Source organism: Loxodonta africana, chromosome 18 (genome assembly GCF_030014295.1).
Source record: "Loxodonta africana isolate mLoxAfr1 chromosome 18, mLoxAfr1.hap2, whole genome shotgun sequence".
Classification (NCBI taxonomy): Eukaryota; Metazoa; Chordata; class Mammalia; order Proboscidea; family Elephantidae; genus Loxodonta; species Loxodonta africana.
In genome coordinates, this window is record NC_087359.1 from 17,259,414 (window position 1) to 17,272,832 (window position 13,419).

The 13,419-nt window shown below is 50.2% G+C and overlaps 1 protein-coding gene across 6 annotated transcripts in view; it reads left to right on the forward strand.

Moving 5' to 3' along the window:
* The window catches only part of RECQL5 (RecQ like helicase 5), a 32,028-nt gene that overhangs the window by 4,098 nt on the left and 14,511 nt on the right, over positions 1–13,419 (forward strand). For all 6 annotated transcript variants that reach the window (XM_023556887.2, XM_023556885.2, XM_010596955.3 and 3 more), the window contains 4 exons: positions 337–439; positions 1,527–1,638; positions 3,004–3,166; positions 4,739–4,818. In XM_023556887.2, the coding sequence (XP_023412655.1) occupies positions 337–439; positions 1,527–1,638; positions 3,004–3,166; positions 4,739–4,818 (458 nt within the window). The remainder of the gene's footprint in view (positions 1–336; positions 440–1,526; positions 1,639–3,003; positions 3,167–4,738; positions 4,819–13,419) is intronic.

A 13,419-nucleotide genomic window follows, 5' to 3' on the forward strand; every position in this document is an offset into this window, starting at 1 on the left:
GAGGCTCCCCAGAGGAAGAGTGTGCGGCTTCTTTTTAGGCAAGTCACACTATAGCTAGAAGCCCAGGTAACACAGTGGTTAAGCACTCGGCTGCTAACTGAAAGGTTGGCACTTAGAATTCACCAGCAGCTCCACAGGAGAAAAATGTGACAGTCTGCTCCTGTAAAGATTACACCCTTGCAAACCCAATGGGGCAGGTCTCTGTCCTGCAGGGTTGCTATGAGTTGGAATTGACTTGATGGCCATGGGTTTGGTTTTTGGTTGTGGTCATGCTCTGACAGGCTGCTCTTTCTATTCTTCCCAATGCTAATTTTCTTCCCATGTCTGCCCATTCAGCCTTCAGGCTGCGGCATCGTGTACTGCAGAACCAGAGAGGCTTGTGAACAGTTGGCGATAGAGCTCAGCTACCGGGGCGTGAACGCCAAGGCTTACCATGCAGGTAAGGGCCACCTAGGCTGCGTAGCCCTCGTCATTCTCAGTGGTCTCTTAGTGGATGGTCAGAGTGGATAGTGGGTAGTCGGCTGATTAGGGATCCTGGATAATCAGGTGAACTGTTACCTCTTTACAGATTCTCAGACGGACCTAAAGTGATTTATTTAAAGCTCCTGAAAGGAGCTAGACAAGAATGGGGTCTACCACGAGAATTGTATTCCCGAATTTTTTCCCATCCTCCTCATCCCAGCAGCTGGTGATGAGTTTTTTTTTTTTTTTAATACTTTTTTAGAAATTATTGTGGTAAATATACAGGTAGCAAAACGTTTGCCATGTCAATGGTCTCCACATGTCAGTTCAGTGACATTTGTTATAGTCATCATGTCATTCACTCATCACCATAAACCATGCCTGAGTTTTTCCGTCACCCTTCACAGAAGCTCAGTGTGCTCTAAGGGATAGACACACTTTTAAAACAGCCACGTGCAGCCTATGTTTGGGGGAGATTTCCTGACCTACGGTAGCATTTAAGCTAATTTCATGTGGAGCAGGCCCGAAATCCACTCACCATCCAGCAGTGATCTTTGGCCCTCATTAGGCCTAAGACTGGCATTGGCAGTGACTTTCCTCCGTCTCTGGAGGCTCTTCCAGTGGTTGTGGTAGTGTCTAGCTTTCTGCAATATGTTGAGGAGAACACCTAGTGGTGAGTTTTTATAACCCTAGGTCTCAGTGTTGTAGGAAGAGTGCAGGCTTTGCATCTTGGTTTTGCTCCTTACTAGTGGTGTGACCTTGAGCAAATTGTGTAACCCTCCCAAACCTTAACTGCCCTTTGTATAAAATGGGGGTAATACTTACCTTAGATTATTGTGAGAATGGGGACGATGTTGCTGCTTGGCTCATATTTGCTGAGCACTCTGCCACGCATAGGCTAGGCTCCGGTGTTTTTAAGCTGAGGCTCAGTGAGAGCCAGTGCCCGGCCTGAGGTCACATAGCCGGTAAGGGGAGGACTCAGGGGCTGTGAAATGCCCAGCACAGTGTAGACCCCGAGTCCGCCCACGAGAATGTGATTTCCTCCCTGCCCTTCTCCTTTGCAGGGCTGAAGGCTCCTGACAGGATGCTGGTGCAGAGCGAGTGGATGGAGGAGAAGGTCCCTGTAATTGTTGCCACCATTAGTTTTGGGATGGGAGTGGACAAAGCCAACGTCAGGTGAGCTATGGTGCCTTGCCTTAGCATCCCAGTCAGGGCCTGGCTCAGGGTAGGCTGCTTGGTGTACTGCTCAGAGGACCAGGTCTGTGTGTACCTTCTAGGGTCAGAGGGGAAGGAGGGTCCAGGACTTGGGTCCCTACGACGTAGCGTGAATGCTGAAAGTCCCTCTGTACCTGCTCCCAGGTGACTCTGCACAGCCTGGTTCCACTACTCCTCCAGGAAAGCAGGCAACACTCAGACCACGAGGCTCATCCATCATCACAGCCCATCTTTGCATGTCTTAGCCAACGGGGCTGGGCTAGGTGGCTGGAAGGAAGTAACTATTTTTAACTGCTCCCTGCAAGAAGTCAAAGGCAAAGATCTAATTACCGCCATTCCTTGTTGCCACTTACTGACAGTCAAGAAGAAATAGGGGCACCCCTGTCTCCTAGCCCCACCCTGGCAACTGTTAGGGAGTGTTTTACCTCCAGCCCAGCCATGGCCCTGAGCTTTGGGAGACGTTTTGGGCTACAGCCTGGTGCCCGTTGCTCTGATTAACACCAATAATAATGCCTCATATGGTTTAGGGAGTGCTTTTGCACACAAGATCTTCTTGAGCCCCACAGTGGCTCTGAGTTAACCAGAGGGTTGAGCCCCACAGTGGCTCTGAGTTAACCAGAAGAGGAATTATTCAGTGGATTATAATGGAAAGAACACGGACTTTGGAATTGGAGTTTGAACCCTGGGTCCGCTGTGTCTTATTAGAAGCCACCTTTGAAGTCAGACACTGCTAGGCTCAGATCCTGGCTCTACCGGCCACGCACTCCTCGCTGTGTGACCTTGTGCAGATTTACCTCTCTGAATCTCAAGTTTAGCACCGGTAAAATGGGACTACCTCGCATGGTGGTTGTAACAATTAAAGGAGACAAATGAATAAATTGAATAGTTGACATACTTGGGGTCACCATGAGTTGGCATCAATTCAACAGCAGCTGGTTTTCTGTCTTTTCGTTTTCAAAGACGTTAAAGAACTTATTCAAGGTTGTGCAGCTCGTAAGTGACACAGCCTAATCCTGTTTTTTTTAAGTTCAGTATTTTTTCCATTTGACGTCTGGCTGTCAGTTTTCTGGGGTTCCCCATGGATGCTGAAATTGCCGCCTTAACTCCTCCTATGGCCTCTAAGCTGGGCAGCTGCTTGGTAAGGAGGCCTGCTGATGGGCCGCAGTCTCCCTAGCCATGCTTTCTCAGGGTCCTCTCTCTGCCTCCCACCTACTAGCCTCCTTGCTCCTGGGTGCTGTGAGAAAGCCCCGCCAGGCCGAGTCAGCATCACTGCTTCGCTAGCTCTTGTGCCACATCTCAGGCTGCTTGTCCCTTTGGGCCCTGCAGGTTTGTTGCCCACTGGAATATTGCCAAGTCTATGGCAGGGTACTACCAGGAGTCTGGCCGAGCCGGCAGGGACGGGAAGCCTTCCTGGTGCCGTCTCTATTACTCCAGGAGTGACCGGGACCAAGTCAGCTTCCTAATCAGGAAGGAAGTAGCAAAACTCCAGGTACGTCCTGGCCAGTAGGGGCCCTTCCTGTCTGAACCCCACTCTTCTTGTTTCACACAGCATGTTTCTGAACCCAGATGGGGCTGTAAGTACAGGGGGTGTTCCTGGGCCTAGAAGGTATGGTGAGGGTGTCGCTGTGTTTTAAAGAAAAAACCTGTTGCCGTTGAGTTGATTCCACCTCATAGCACCCCATAGGGTTTCCAAGGCTGTAATCTTTATGGAAGCAGATTGCCGTATCTTCCTCCTGCAGAGCAGCTGGTGGGTTTGAACCGCTGACCTTTTGGTTAGCCGCTAGGCTTTTAATCACTGCACCACCAGGGCTCCTTACTGTGTGTTAAATGGGAGAGAGAAATGGTGTGTTGGGTGGGTAGACACCTTGCAACAACCTAGGTAAGACTTTTTTTTCCCATAAATATGTATATTAATGAAGTGTTTTGATTGCTTGTCATCTTAAGTAGTCAAGATCAATCTTAACCTTGTTTTAACTGGCGTTGTTATGTAAGCATTTTCCCATATCGTTATAACTTCTTTGTTTTTGTTTTTAACTATTTTTCACTGGTTATATGTTCTTTGTGGAGAGCCTAAAACAGACCCAAGTATATCAGGTCGTTTGGTAAATGGCAGGTAGCATTACAAATCAACAGGAAAAATACGAATGGCTGAATAATTGGTGTTGGAAGAAGATAAGATTAGATCCCTATCTCTTATCATACACAAGTAAATAACAAATGGATTAAAGACGTAAACATGAAAAATGAAAAATTTAGGAGGAAATATTTTATGACCCTGAGGAAGGGAAGAGTATGTCAGGATTTAAAAAGCAGAAACCCTAAAGGAAGACATGATCCGTTTGACTAGATTAAAACTAAAAACTTCTGCGTAAGAGACACCATAAACAAATGGAAAAAAGGAGCCATTATTGGGGGAGATACGTGCAGTACAGATAATTTACTGACTATTTAGAGAACTTCTACAGGTAAGTAAGAAGAAGGTACCCAACTGCAGAGCAGAAAGTATGGATGGGCATTTCTCAGACAGAGAAACTGGAACACCTGACTCAAAGCAACCCCATGTGACAGAGCAGAGCTGCTCAATAGAATTCTAGGCTGTAATCGTTACAGGGGAGAAAGATGTGGCAACCTGCTTCCATAAAAATTTACACAGTTGGAAACTCTATGGGGCAGTTCTACTCTGTCCTATAGGGTCGCTATGAGTGGAAATTGACTCAGTGGCAGTGGGTTTAGGTTTCTGGTTTTTAATCTTTATGGGAGCAGATCACCAGGTCTTTTCTCCCATGGAGCTGCTGGTTCCAAGTTCGAACTGCCAGCCTTTTGGTTAGCAGCTGAACACTTAACCATTGTGCCACCAGGGCTCCTTATGCTTAGATGTATATGTTCATATATAAATAAGGACACGTAACCGTGCATATGTTTACTATATAGAATTAGATTGTATCATACAGCGGTTCCCAAATGCCAGTCCGTGGGCCATTGTAATATTTTTCTCCCACATAATTTTTGTTGTAGTCCAAATATGTAAGACTTTTGCTGAGTGACCATTTCTTGTCTTCAGGAAAAAAGGGGGAACAAAGCATCTGATAAAGCTGCCATCTCGGCCTTTGATGCCCTGGTGACCTTCTGTGAAGAACTGGGGTAGGTGACTTATACATGGAGCAGAGAAAGCGTTGGTGAGACCATTTCCCCTACCAGCACCAGCAACTGATTAGCCAGCTACCGCAGGGCAGTTCTGGGCTACCCAGGGGCCCCCCGCTGCAGAAGGCCGTTGGGTAGGGCGTTCCTGTCAGGCAGCTCTTTTCTTTGGGAGACCCCAGAAACTCTGACCGTGTGAGGATTTTTTCAGTATTTTGGGTGGTCATCCAGTCCCCCCTACACCACCCTCTTGTGGAATGGCTGATGCTGTGAGTGACTCAGTCCAGAGCAGTGGGGCCAGTTCTGAGCTAGTGGCATTGTGGTCATCACATTCCAGTGAGCGGGGCTCTGGCTTGACTTGAAAAATAGGTCACCCTTTTATCTAAGGCCCGCATAGAGCACATGAGCAGCTTACTTTTTTTGTCTTGTGGGGAGAGGGGCAGTAATATGTTTTGAGAGAAATAACTCTCTTTTCTAACAGAACACAGCCCACCCACTTGGAACCCACTGATCTATTTTATCTGCCCCGATGATAGTGGCGGCATGGAAGGATAGGCTGCGGCAGGGTGGGCTGCGGGAGGGTGGGCTGCGGGTGGGCAGGCACGGCTTTCTTTGTTGTTGCTGTTGTTAAAAGTAAAAGAAGTTTTATTTGGTTGGCCAAGTGAAGGAGCACACCAGGACTTGGCATTGCCAAGATGGCTCCCTGAACAATGGCCAAAACCGTATTTATTAGGGGAAAGGTCCTGACAGGAAGGAACAAGGTCATTGATTGACATTCTTGGGGCGGTTCTGCCATCGGGCAGGTACAGCTTTGTGTGTGCATGGTGCGAGGGACATCATATCCCAGGGAGATTCTTCGTAAGCTGGGAACGCCTTGCAGTTGTGTGGTACTTTGTGTGGTACTTTGACTCATCTGATCTCACGGGTTCTAAATAACCCTGTGAGGTAGATGAGGCAGAAATTATTGCTTCAGATTTATAGATGACTAGACCAAGGTCGAGAGCGTTCAAGGTTGCAAAGCTCATGGTAGAGAGAAATGTTACTAAACCTGGGGCTCTGATTTTCACACACCTGGGCCATCTTAGGTTTGTGAGACGAGGTTCTGGAAGCTTGGTGCTAATTAAGTACATGGTGCTGGCATCTGGCCAATGTCTAGGACTCTCCTCTGGAAACTGTTGTTGTTAGGTGCCATCGAGTCGGTTCCGACTCAGAGCGCTCCTGTGTACAACAGAAAAAACACTACCTGGTCCTGCGCCATCCTCACGGTCATTGCTGTGATTGAGGCCACTGTTGCAGCCACTGGGCCGATCCATCTCATTGAGGCGGTTCCTCTTTTTCTCTGACCCTCCACTTTACCAAACATGATGTCCTTCTCCAGGGACTGGTCCCTCCTGATAACATGTCCAAAGTATATGTGACAAAGCTCGCCATTCTTGCTTCTAAGGAGCATTCTGGCTGTACTTTTCCCAGATAGATTTGTTTGGGCTGTAAGTTTTGATTCCCGCCTCCTCCTGGGGTCAGCTATTGTTCCCACTGGCTCTCATGAGTTGGTGGCTCCTGGACTGAAGCTTTTTCCTTCTCTAAATCAAAATGAAACCAACCCTGTTGATGTTGAGTTGATTCCGACTCATAGTGACCCTATAGGACAGAGTAGAACTGCCCCATAGGGTTTCCAAGACTGTAATCTTTACAGAAGCAGACTGCAACATCTTTCTCCCTTGGAGTGGCTGGTGGGTTCAAACTACCGACGTTTAGGTTAGCAGCTGGGTACATAACCATTGTGCCACCAGGACTCCTTCCTTCTCCATACAGCCATCTCTATTTTGGCCTCTGTGGTGAGACCATACCTTGCAGAGGGGGTTGGCTGTAGAACCAGGCCCACCCTTGCTCACAGCCATTGTGACCAGCAGCCCTTTTCAGGTATTAGTACAGGGAGTCACCGTATTGGGCCTTTTTGGGCTCCTGAGCAAAGCTCTCTGGTGAGGAATGAAAGGGCCAGTATTCTTGCCAGTTGTCAGAGTCCCCTCGGCTGGAAATAACCTGGCTGGGTTCTTGTCTTGGGATGAATCTGAGGCTCTTTGGCACTCTCTGGGGGTTGTTGTTCTTGGATGCCATCGAGCAGGCCCTGGCTCATGGCGACCTTATGTATAACAATGAGTCATTGTCCCATCCTGCGCCATCCTCATGACTGTTGGTATGTCTAAGCCCATTGTTGCAACTTTTGTGTCAGCCTGTCTCACGGAGGGTTTCCCTCATTTTCGTGACCCTCATTGGGCTTATCTCTGCTACAGCCCAAAGCCTGCTCTCTAAGCAGCCCACCAGGCATGGAGAGAGAGTCCCTTAGGAGCCACTCCCCTTACTCCTCCTCTCTCTTGTGGGGAGCTGGGGCTTCTTAGAGCACCAATGGCCTGGGGAGTCCATGTGATGGTCCCCACTACCCCAGTCGCCGCTGCCCCAGGTGCAGCCTCATTTCTACATATGAGGCTTCCAGATTCCAGGACCTCCAGGCCCTGCGTGGATTAAACACTGCTGGCTTGGCTGGATTCGAAATTGCTCCTTGGATGAAAGGGAATGTTTGTTGCATAAATGTGTGTAGTGTGTGAGGAAAAAGACCCTCCCCTACCAGATGTTTGCCTCCTTTCTAAGAATAGCCCTGGTTTGAGGTTGAGGATGACGCAGCTGCTCCCACAGGCGATCAGTGGGGAGAGCACCTGGCATGGAGGTACAGAGCTGGCCCTCAGGACTCAGAAGAGGCGAGTACATTGCTTCAAAGGCAGCTGTTGTGGGGTCTGATGCATGGGGAGGTGGGCCCTGGGAGGGATACCCAGGTCTTTGGGACCAATGTGAAGAGGCTGAGGTCCACGTGAATGAGCCGGGTGGGGTGGCCTGTGGTTTTCCCCCTTCTCTGCAGATAGCTGCCTCCTCAGAGGTACAGCCATGGCTGAGAAGCATTGATTATTCATGACAGAGTTTTTATCCTGTAGTGTCACAGGGAATAGTAACCAGGTCTAGCACAGCATCGGGCCTGGAGGCCTGGGGGCTTTTTCTGAGTTGGAGAATGGCTGGGATTTTAGGCCGGGATTGAATCAACTCCGTCGTCTCCTGGGAGCTCCGGGTTCAGGGAATCCAGCAGTCCAGCATCCTCCCATTTATCCATTTGTTCTCTCGTTTGTTCATTCACTCATTTGTTCAAGCAACAAATAGGGATTGATACCGATTTTCTGCCAGGCACCGTGCTTTTGGCATTGGGGGTACACTGGTAAGCAGAAGGAGACCCAGCCCATGCTTTTATGGCGCTCGTCCAAGTGGGAAGACATCAGATAAACGCCTAAAAATGTATAATTCTAGGTTGTTCAAGGCTTCGAAGAAAAGGTACATGGTGTTTTGAGAGCGTATGACAGGTGGCCCTTCCCCAGCCTTGGGTGTCGGGGAAGACCTACCCGAGGACATGAGGGGTGGACTGAGAACTGAAGCTGGGTCAAGGAGTGAGGTGTGACATGAGGGGAGGACCCCCGTTAACGGAAAGAGTGCGTGCAGAGGTCCCAGAGAACACGGCATATTCAAGAACTGAAAGAAATGCCAAGAGCGGGGGAGGGGGAGGTCTGGCTGGAGAGCAGGCAGTGGCCAGACCACGCAGGCCTAGCAGGGAAGGTCACCCTCATGCTCCATCTGGACAGAAAATGAGTTCTCACGAGTTAACAGATTTAAAAAGGAATTTTTACTTGATCTGGTTGTTTTGTGTTTCTCTTCTGCCGCACCTTGCAGAGTTCTGGCTGAGCCTGTGAGTGCATGAGAGGGCCTGGCTGGCCATCACTGCTTTCACCTGAGGCAGCGCGGGAGCCCTTCATGTGCTCTCAGGTGTCTGCTGGCAGCAGGGTGCAGAGGCCCTCAGTCAGTCTCAGACCAGCCTTTCTACCTGGCTACTCTGGCAAACCCCTAAGCCAGAGCCCACATTCGACTGGCTTCATTCCTAAAGGAGAAGAAGAAACAAGGACTTAGTGCCCGAGCCAGAGGGGACGGCTGCTGGTAAGGCTGAGCAGGTCAGCCTACCTCCTCTGATGCCTCCGTAACCCTCAGGGACCCAGATTTCTTCTCTTCACAGGGATTGGACGTAGCAAATGGAGGGAGTAAACCAAACACAATAGCAAACAAGATGAGAAAGAGGACCGTGGTGAGGAATAAGCAAATCACAATCAGGCCTCCCAGGTCCCAGGGGTTTTGCCAGAACTCAGCTTTCCAGCTTCGATCCAGACTTGCTATCAAGTCACCCATGGGAACCTAGAAGAGAGGAGAGATTGGCCCTGAGCACAGAGCACTTCCAGGCCCCATCCCAGCTCTGACTGTCCAGTCCCCTGACCTGTTCTGAACAGTCTCAAGGACAGTCGCTGGCTTCTGCAACTCCTGGACAAGGAGGGGCAGCAAGTCTGTGGGCTAATGCCTCTGGGCAGCAATAGGTGGCATTTCCTGCTCTGTAGGAACAGGAGCAGGGATGGCCCCAGGAGAGGCTGCCTCTGGCCTCAAGAGAATCAAGGATGTTCTCTGTTGCCCCTGCGACCTACTCAGCTAGAATCTAAAGAGATCTACCCTAGAGCCACCCTGCGTTTCCTGCCCCATTTGCCAGACATTTTGGAGGCTTCTTGAGAGATCAGCATAGGAGTGAAGGAGCGGCCTGCCTCAAGCTGAGGCCCCATGAACATCCCAGGAGGCAGCGGAAAGCAGAGGGACTAACCAGTCTTCTCCAAGTGGCTCTAACGTTGCCCAGCTGGAGCCTGCAGCCTGTAGAAGTGAGGCAAGGTAGAGAAGAAAGGAGTGGTGACCTGATTCTCCAGTTACCTTTCCTGTGATCTGCAGGAAGGCAGACTAGGGTGGCCCCACAGGCCCCACACTTCGGGGAGGCCCAAGCAAAAGAGGCCAACAGATGACCAGAGCCTCGCCCTGACTCAAAGAAGCAGCTGGTAGGGGGACAGGTGTTAACGTTGCCACTGTCCTGAAAGACCCTCATTGCCATCCCCAAAGCCAGACAAAGCTGGGCTAGGGCCTGTTGCCCAGCAACCCAGTTCTCTTTCTGTCTTTCACACTTGCCCCCTCAGTTGTGCCCCGTCTTTTTGTGATGTCATTTTGGGTGGCTGTTCAGGGTACCTGTGTTAAAGAGTTCTCCCTGAGAGGAGGAAGTCCTGCGGTGGGTGGGAAGAGGCTGGATCAGGGTTTCGCCCAGGCCACCCCCTCACTTGGGGCTGGGTCTTGTTCTCTTCTCCGTCCAGATGGCCTGCTGACTGAGAGGACTTGACAGAGCTCGGGGCACCCTGGGGCTGGCACCGCCTCATAGTCCACTTGTTTCCTGCGGTGTGGGGTGAATGATTAACGAAGTGCTGGCTGGCACCTCCTGGAACTAGCGCTGGGTGGAAGTGTTTATCTCCACGGAGGCCCCTGGCTCCTGGAGTGGCCCAGCTTCTCCCTTGGTGCCTTTGTCTGCCTTGGTGCTGCTGCTTATGGTTGGTTTCTACCCACTGGTGAGAGAGAGAAGCTAGCAAGAGGGAATGGAGCACAGGCCCTGGTGTGTGAAACCCACTGGCCACCATTCCTTTGAAGGCTGTGATTTGAGCACCTGCGATGACTAGGAACTGTGCTGGGCACTAAGTCCAGTTGTGAATCAAGAGCCACAGGCCCTGCCCCCTGGAGCTCATGTTCTCACGTGCTGGTGCTCTAGCCTGCGTGCTAGAATCATCTGGGAGTGTTCCGAAACGCTGATGTCCAGGCCCTGCCTCGTACCACTTAGTCTCAGGGTGCCAGGGCACCTGTATTTTTTAAATGCTCCTCAGTGATTTTAGTGTGCATCTAGGGTTGAATGAGACAGACGATAAATAAGCTCAATGAAATCATCCCTAACTAGCACGGGCTTAACTAACCTCTGGCTTGCCTGATGCCGTCCGTGTCCCTTGTAAAACATACGGACGGACATCCGTTGGCGTGCTGAGTGTCCGCTGCCTGTGGGCTAGTCTCCAGCACCATGTACTCAGCTTATCAGTTAAGATGCTCAAGAGTCACTTGTTTGTCGGGGAACCTGTTCGTGATAGCCGCCCTTGTTACTGTAATCAGCCGATGGAATTTAACACTACATAAACAAATGAAACAACCGGAATAACCCAAATCCCAGTTTTCAGATGGGAAACAGGCACAAAGAGATTAAGGAACTCACCCAAAGTTATGCAGCTAATGAGCGACTGAGTCGAGGCTTGAACCCAACTGTCCAGAGTCTGCGCTTGTAAGAACCACACTGTACTGCCGAGCGAGTAAAGAAAGAAGGTTGTTCTATTTGAACACTTTGGCATGACTTTGGAATTACTCACATGGTATCCCTGTCAAAATGGTGTGGACAAAACAGTTGTAAAACATTGGGGCCATTTTGTAAAAGTCCACCAAGATCTCACAGTCAGATTACTTTGCAGATAAGTGTCTTTTACGTTCTTGTTCTGCTTTAAAGAAACCAACCTAGAAAACAGACAACTCAGGTTTCTGGCCAGCAGACCTGGGCTCAGAGAAAAGCCTCTGGCCCTATATCAGAAGACTGGTTAAGGAACAGATGAGTGTATTTATTGTATTTGTATTAACGTTTTAATGTAAAGTGAGACGTACAGAGAAGGATGTGTCGTGTACACAAAAGTTGCGTCAGCCGACTTTGCAGATGAATTCTACTGTAATGGAAACTATGAAGAGAAAGCCGTGATGGGGAGAGGTGGCCAATGCTACGGGCACGTACAGCCTGAGGGTGTGGGGGGCTCACCCGTAAAGAAGTGATGTTTGTGTTGAGACGTGAAGAATACTTAAGCACGTCAGAATTAGGGGGATAGTGTTCTGTGGGAGGGACCAGGTCCCAAGGAGAGTGGGAGAACTTTTTTTAAGGGCAAATTAATTTTGTCCTCCATGTTTTATGATCTGAAACTTGTATCACCCATAAGCAAGTAAGGTGTTGGGAAGGTTTTTATTGTAGGTTGCTTTCAAATGTTAGGGTTTAACTTTAAGAAAACAGTTTTGCACAAGCTCTGCCAAGTTTTGCTGATGAGATTCTTGCACTGGTGGCTTTGTTTTAGTTTCTAATATTTACAGACGGAGTCCCCAGGTAGCAGAAATTGTTAATGCACTTGGCTACCAACTGCAATGCTGGTGGTTTGAATCTACCCAGAGTTGCCTTGCGGTAAAGACCTGGAGATCTGCTTCTGAAAAACCGACCATCGAAAGCCCTTTGGAGCACAGTTCTACTTTGACACACATGGGGTCGCCATGAGTCAGAGGTGACTCAGTGGCACCTGGTTTGGGTTTTTTGGTAATGTACAGACAGTAAAATGTGCAGACCCTAAGTGTGGGATGAAGTCGTTTTGAAGAACCGAAAGAAGAAGGCCTCTGTGTGATGGAGCAGAAAGGCCCCAGGTGGGGAGGCCTGGAGAGGCTCGGGAGATCAGATGGAGGCCGGCTAGGACGCTGCTAGCGGTGATCCCACACAAACTCCAAGGGTGGCTTGACAGGTGTGGCGGCCAGAATGGGTCACACGTTCTTCAGACCCATAACGAAGCCTGTGGCCACCATCTTCCGTGGCCACCATCTGTTTTGGGCAGCCCAGGTCTGCAGCCCCTTGCTGGGCCTCTCTGTTGATTTTTTTCTAGGTCAGGACCCCAGTTGGGAATTGGTACCTCCTCTCCATGCCCATCCTCCCCGGAGACTCCCATGCCAAGGACTGCCCATCCGGGGATGTGTGCCCTAGGCTGCTGTCAGCTGGGTCAAACATGGCTTGTTACTGAATGTGATTTGAGCCTGCCCGGGACTGTGCCCAACACTGGGGGAAGCCATCGGTGCCCGGGCCCACTGTGTGGGGAGGGGTAAGCCCTCTGAGGGCAAGGGCAGCACCTTATTGGACTCAGTATCACATCCTGCCTGGCATGGAGAAGGAGGATGTGAATGAACCACTACTCCGTTGGTCGACATCCGCTTGTCCATGCCCTACTCCCCACTGCTGGGCCAGACAACCAGAAGCTTTTCTAGCAAAGAGCCTCAAGGGGGACATTTTCAGTGCTGAGCAACACTCGTCAAAGGAAAAGTCAGCTGGGAATTGGGCAGCAGCACTGAGCCGAGGGTTCCTGGACACCCTCCAGCCTTGGTGGCAGTGCTGGGACTGAAGAAGGCGGGGCTTCCGCATCCCTGCCCAGCCCTGAGCCTGTTTTTCTTCTGGGAGGAGACCTGGGTGGACCCCACCCAGCCCCTACCTGCTGGGTTCCACCCACTGATAGATAGGAAGGCGATTTTGAGACAGAGTTTGGGGTGTGTGTATTTGGGGTGTAGGGCTGGTTGATGGAGGGTATGGAACAAGAGCTTTATCTGTACTTCACCTGGGAGGCCAGGTGCCCTGAGTGTAGAGTTCAGAGCAGGGCTCTGGAGCCAGGTGGGCTGGGCTCAGGCCGGCTGTACCACTTTTAGCTAGCTGCACTGAGACAAGTCACCCTGCATTGCCAAGGCTCCACATCCTCACCTCTGAAATACAGGGGTGATGATGGTATCTACCCCGTTGAGGTGTGGTGATGATTCAATGAATTTATCTACATCAAAGTGCTCATT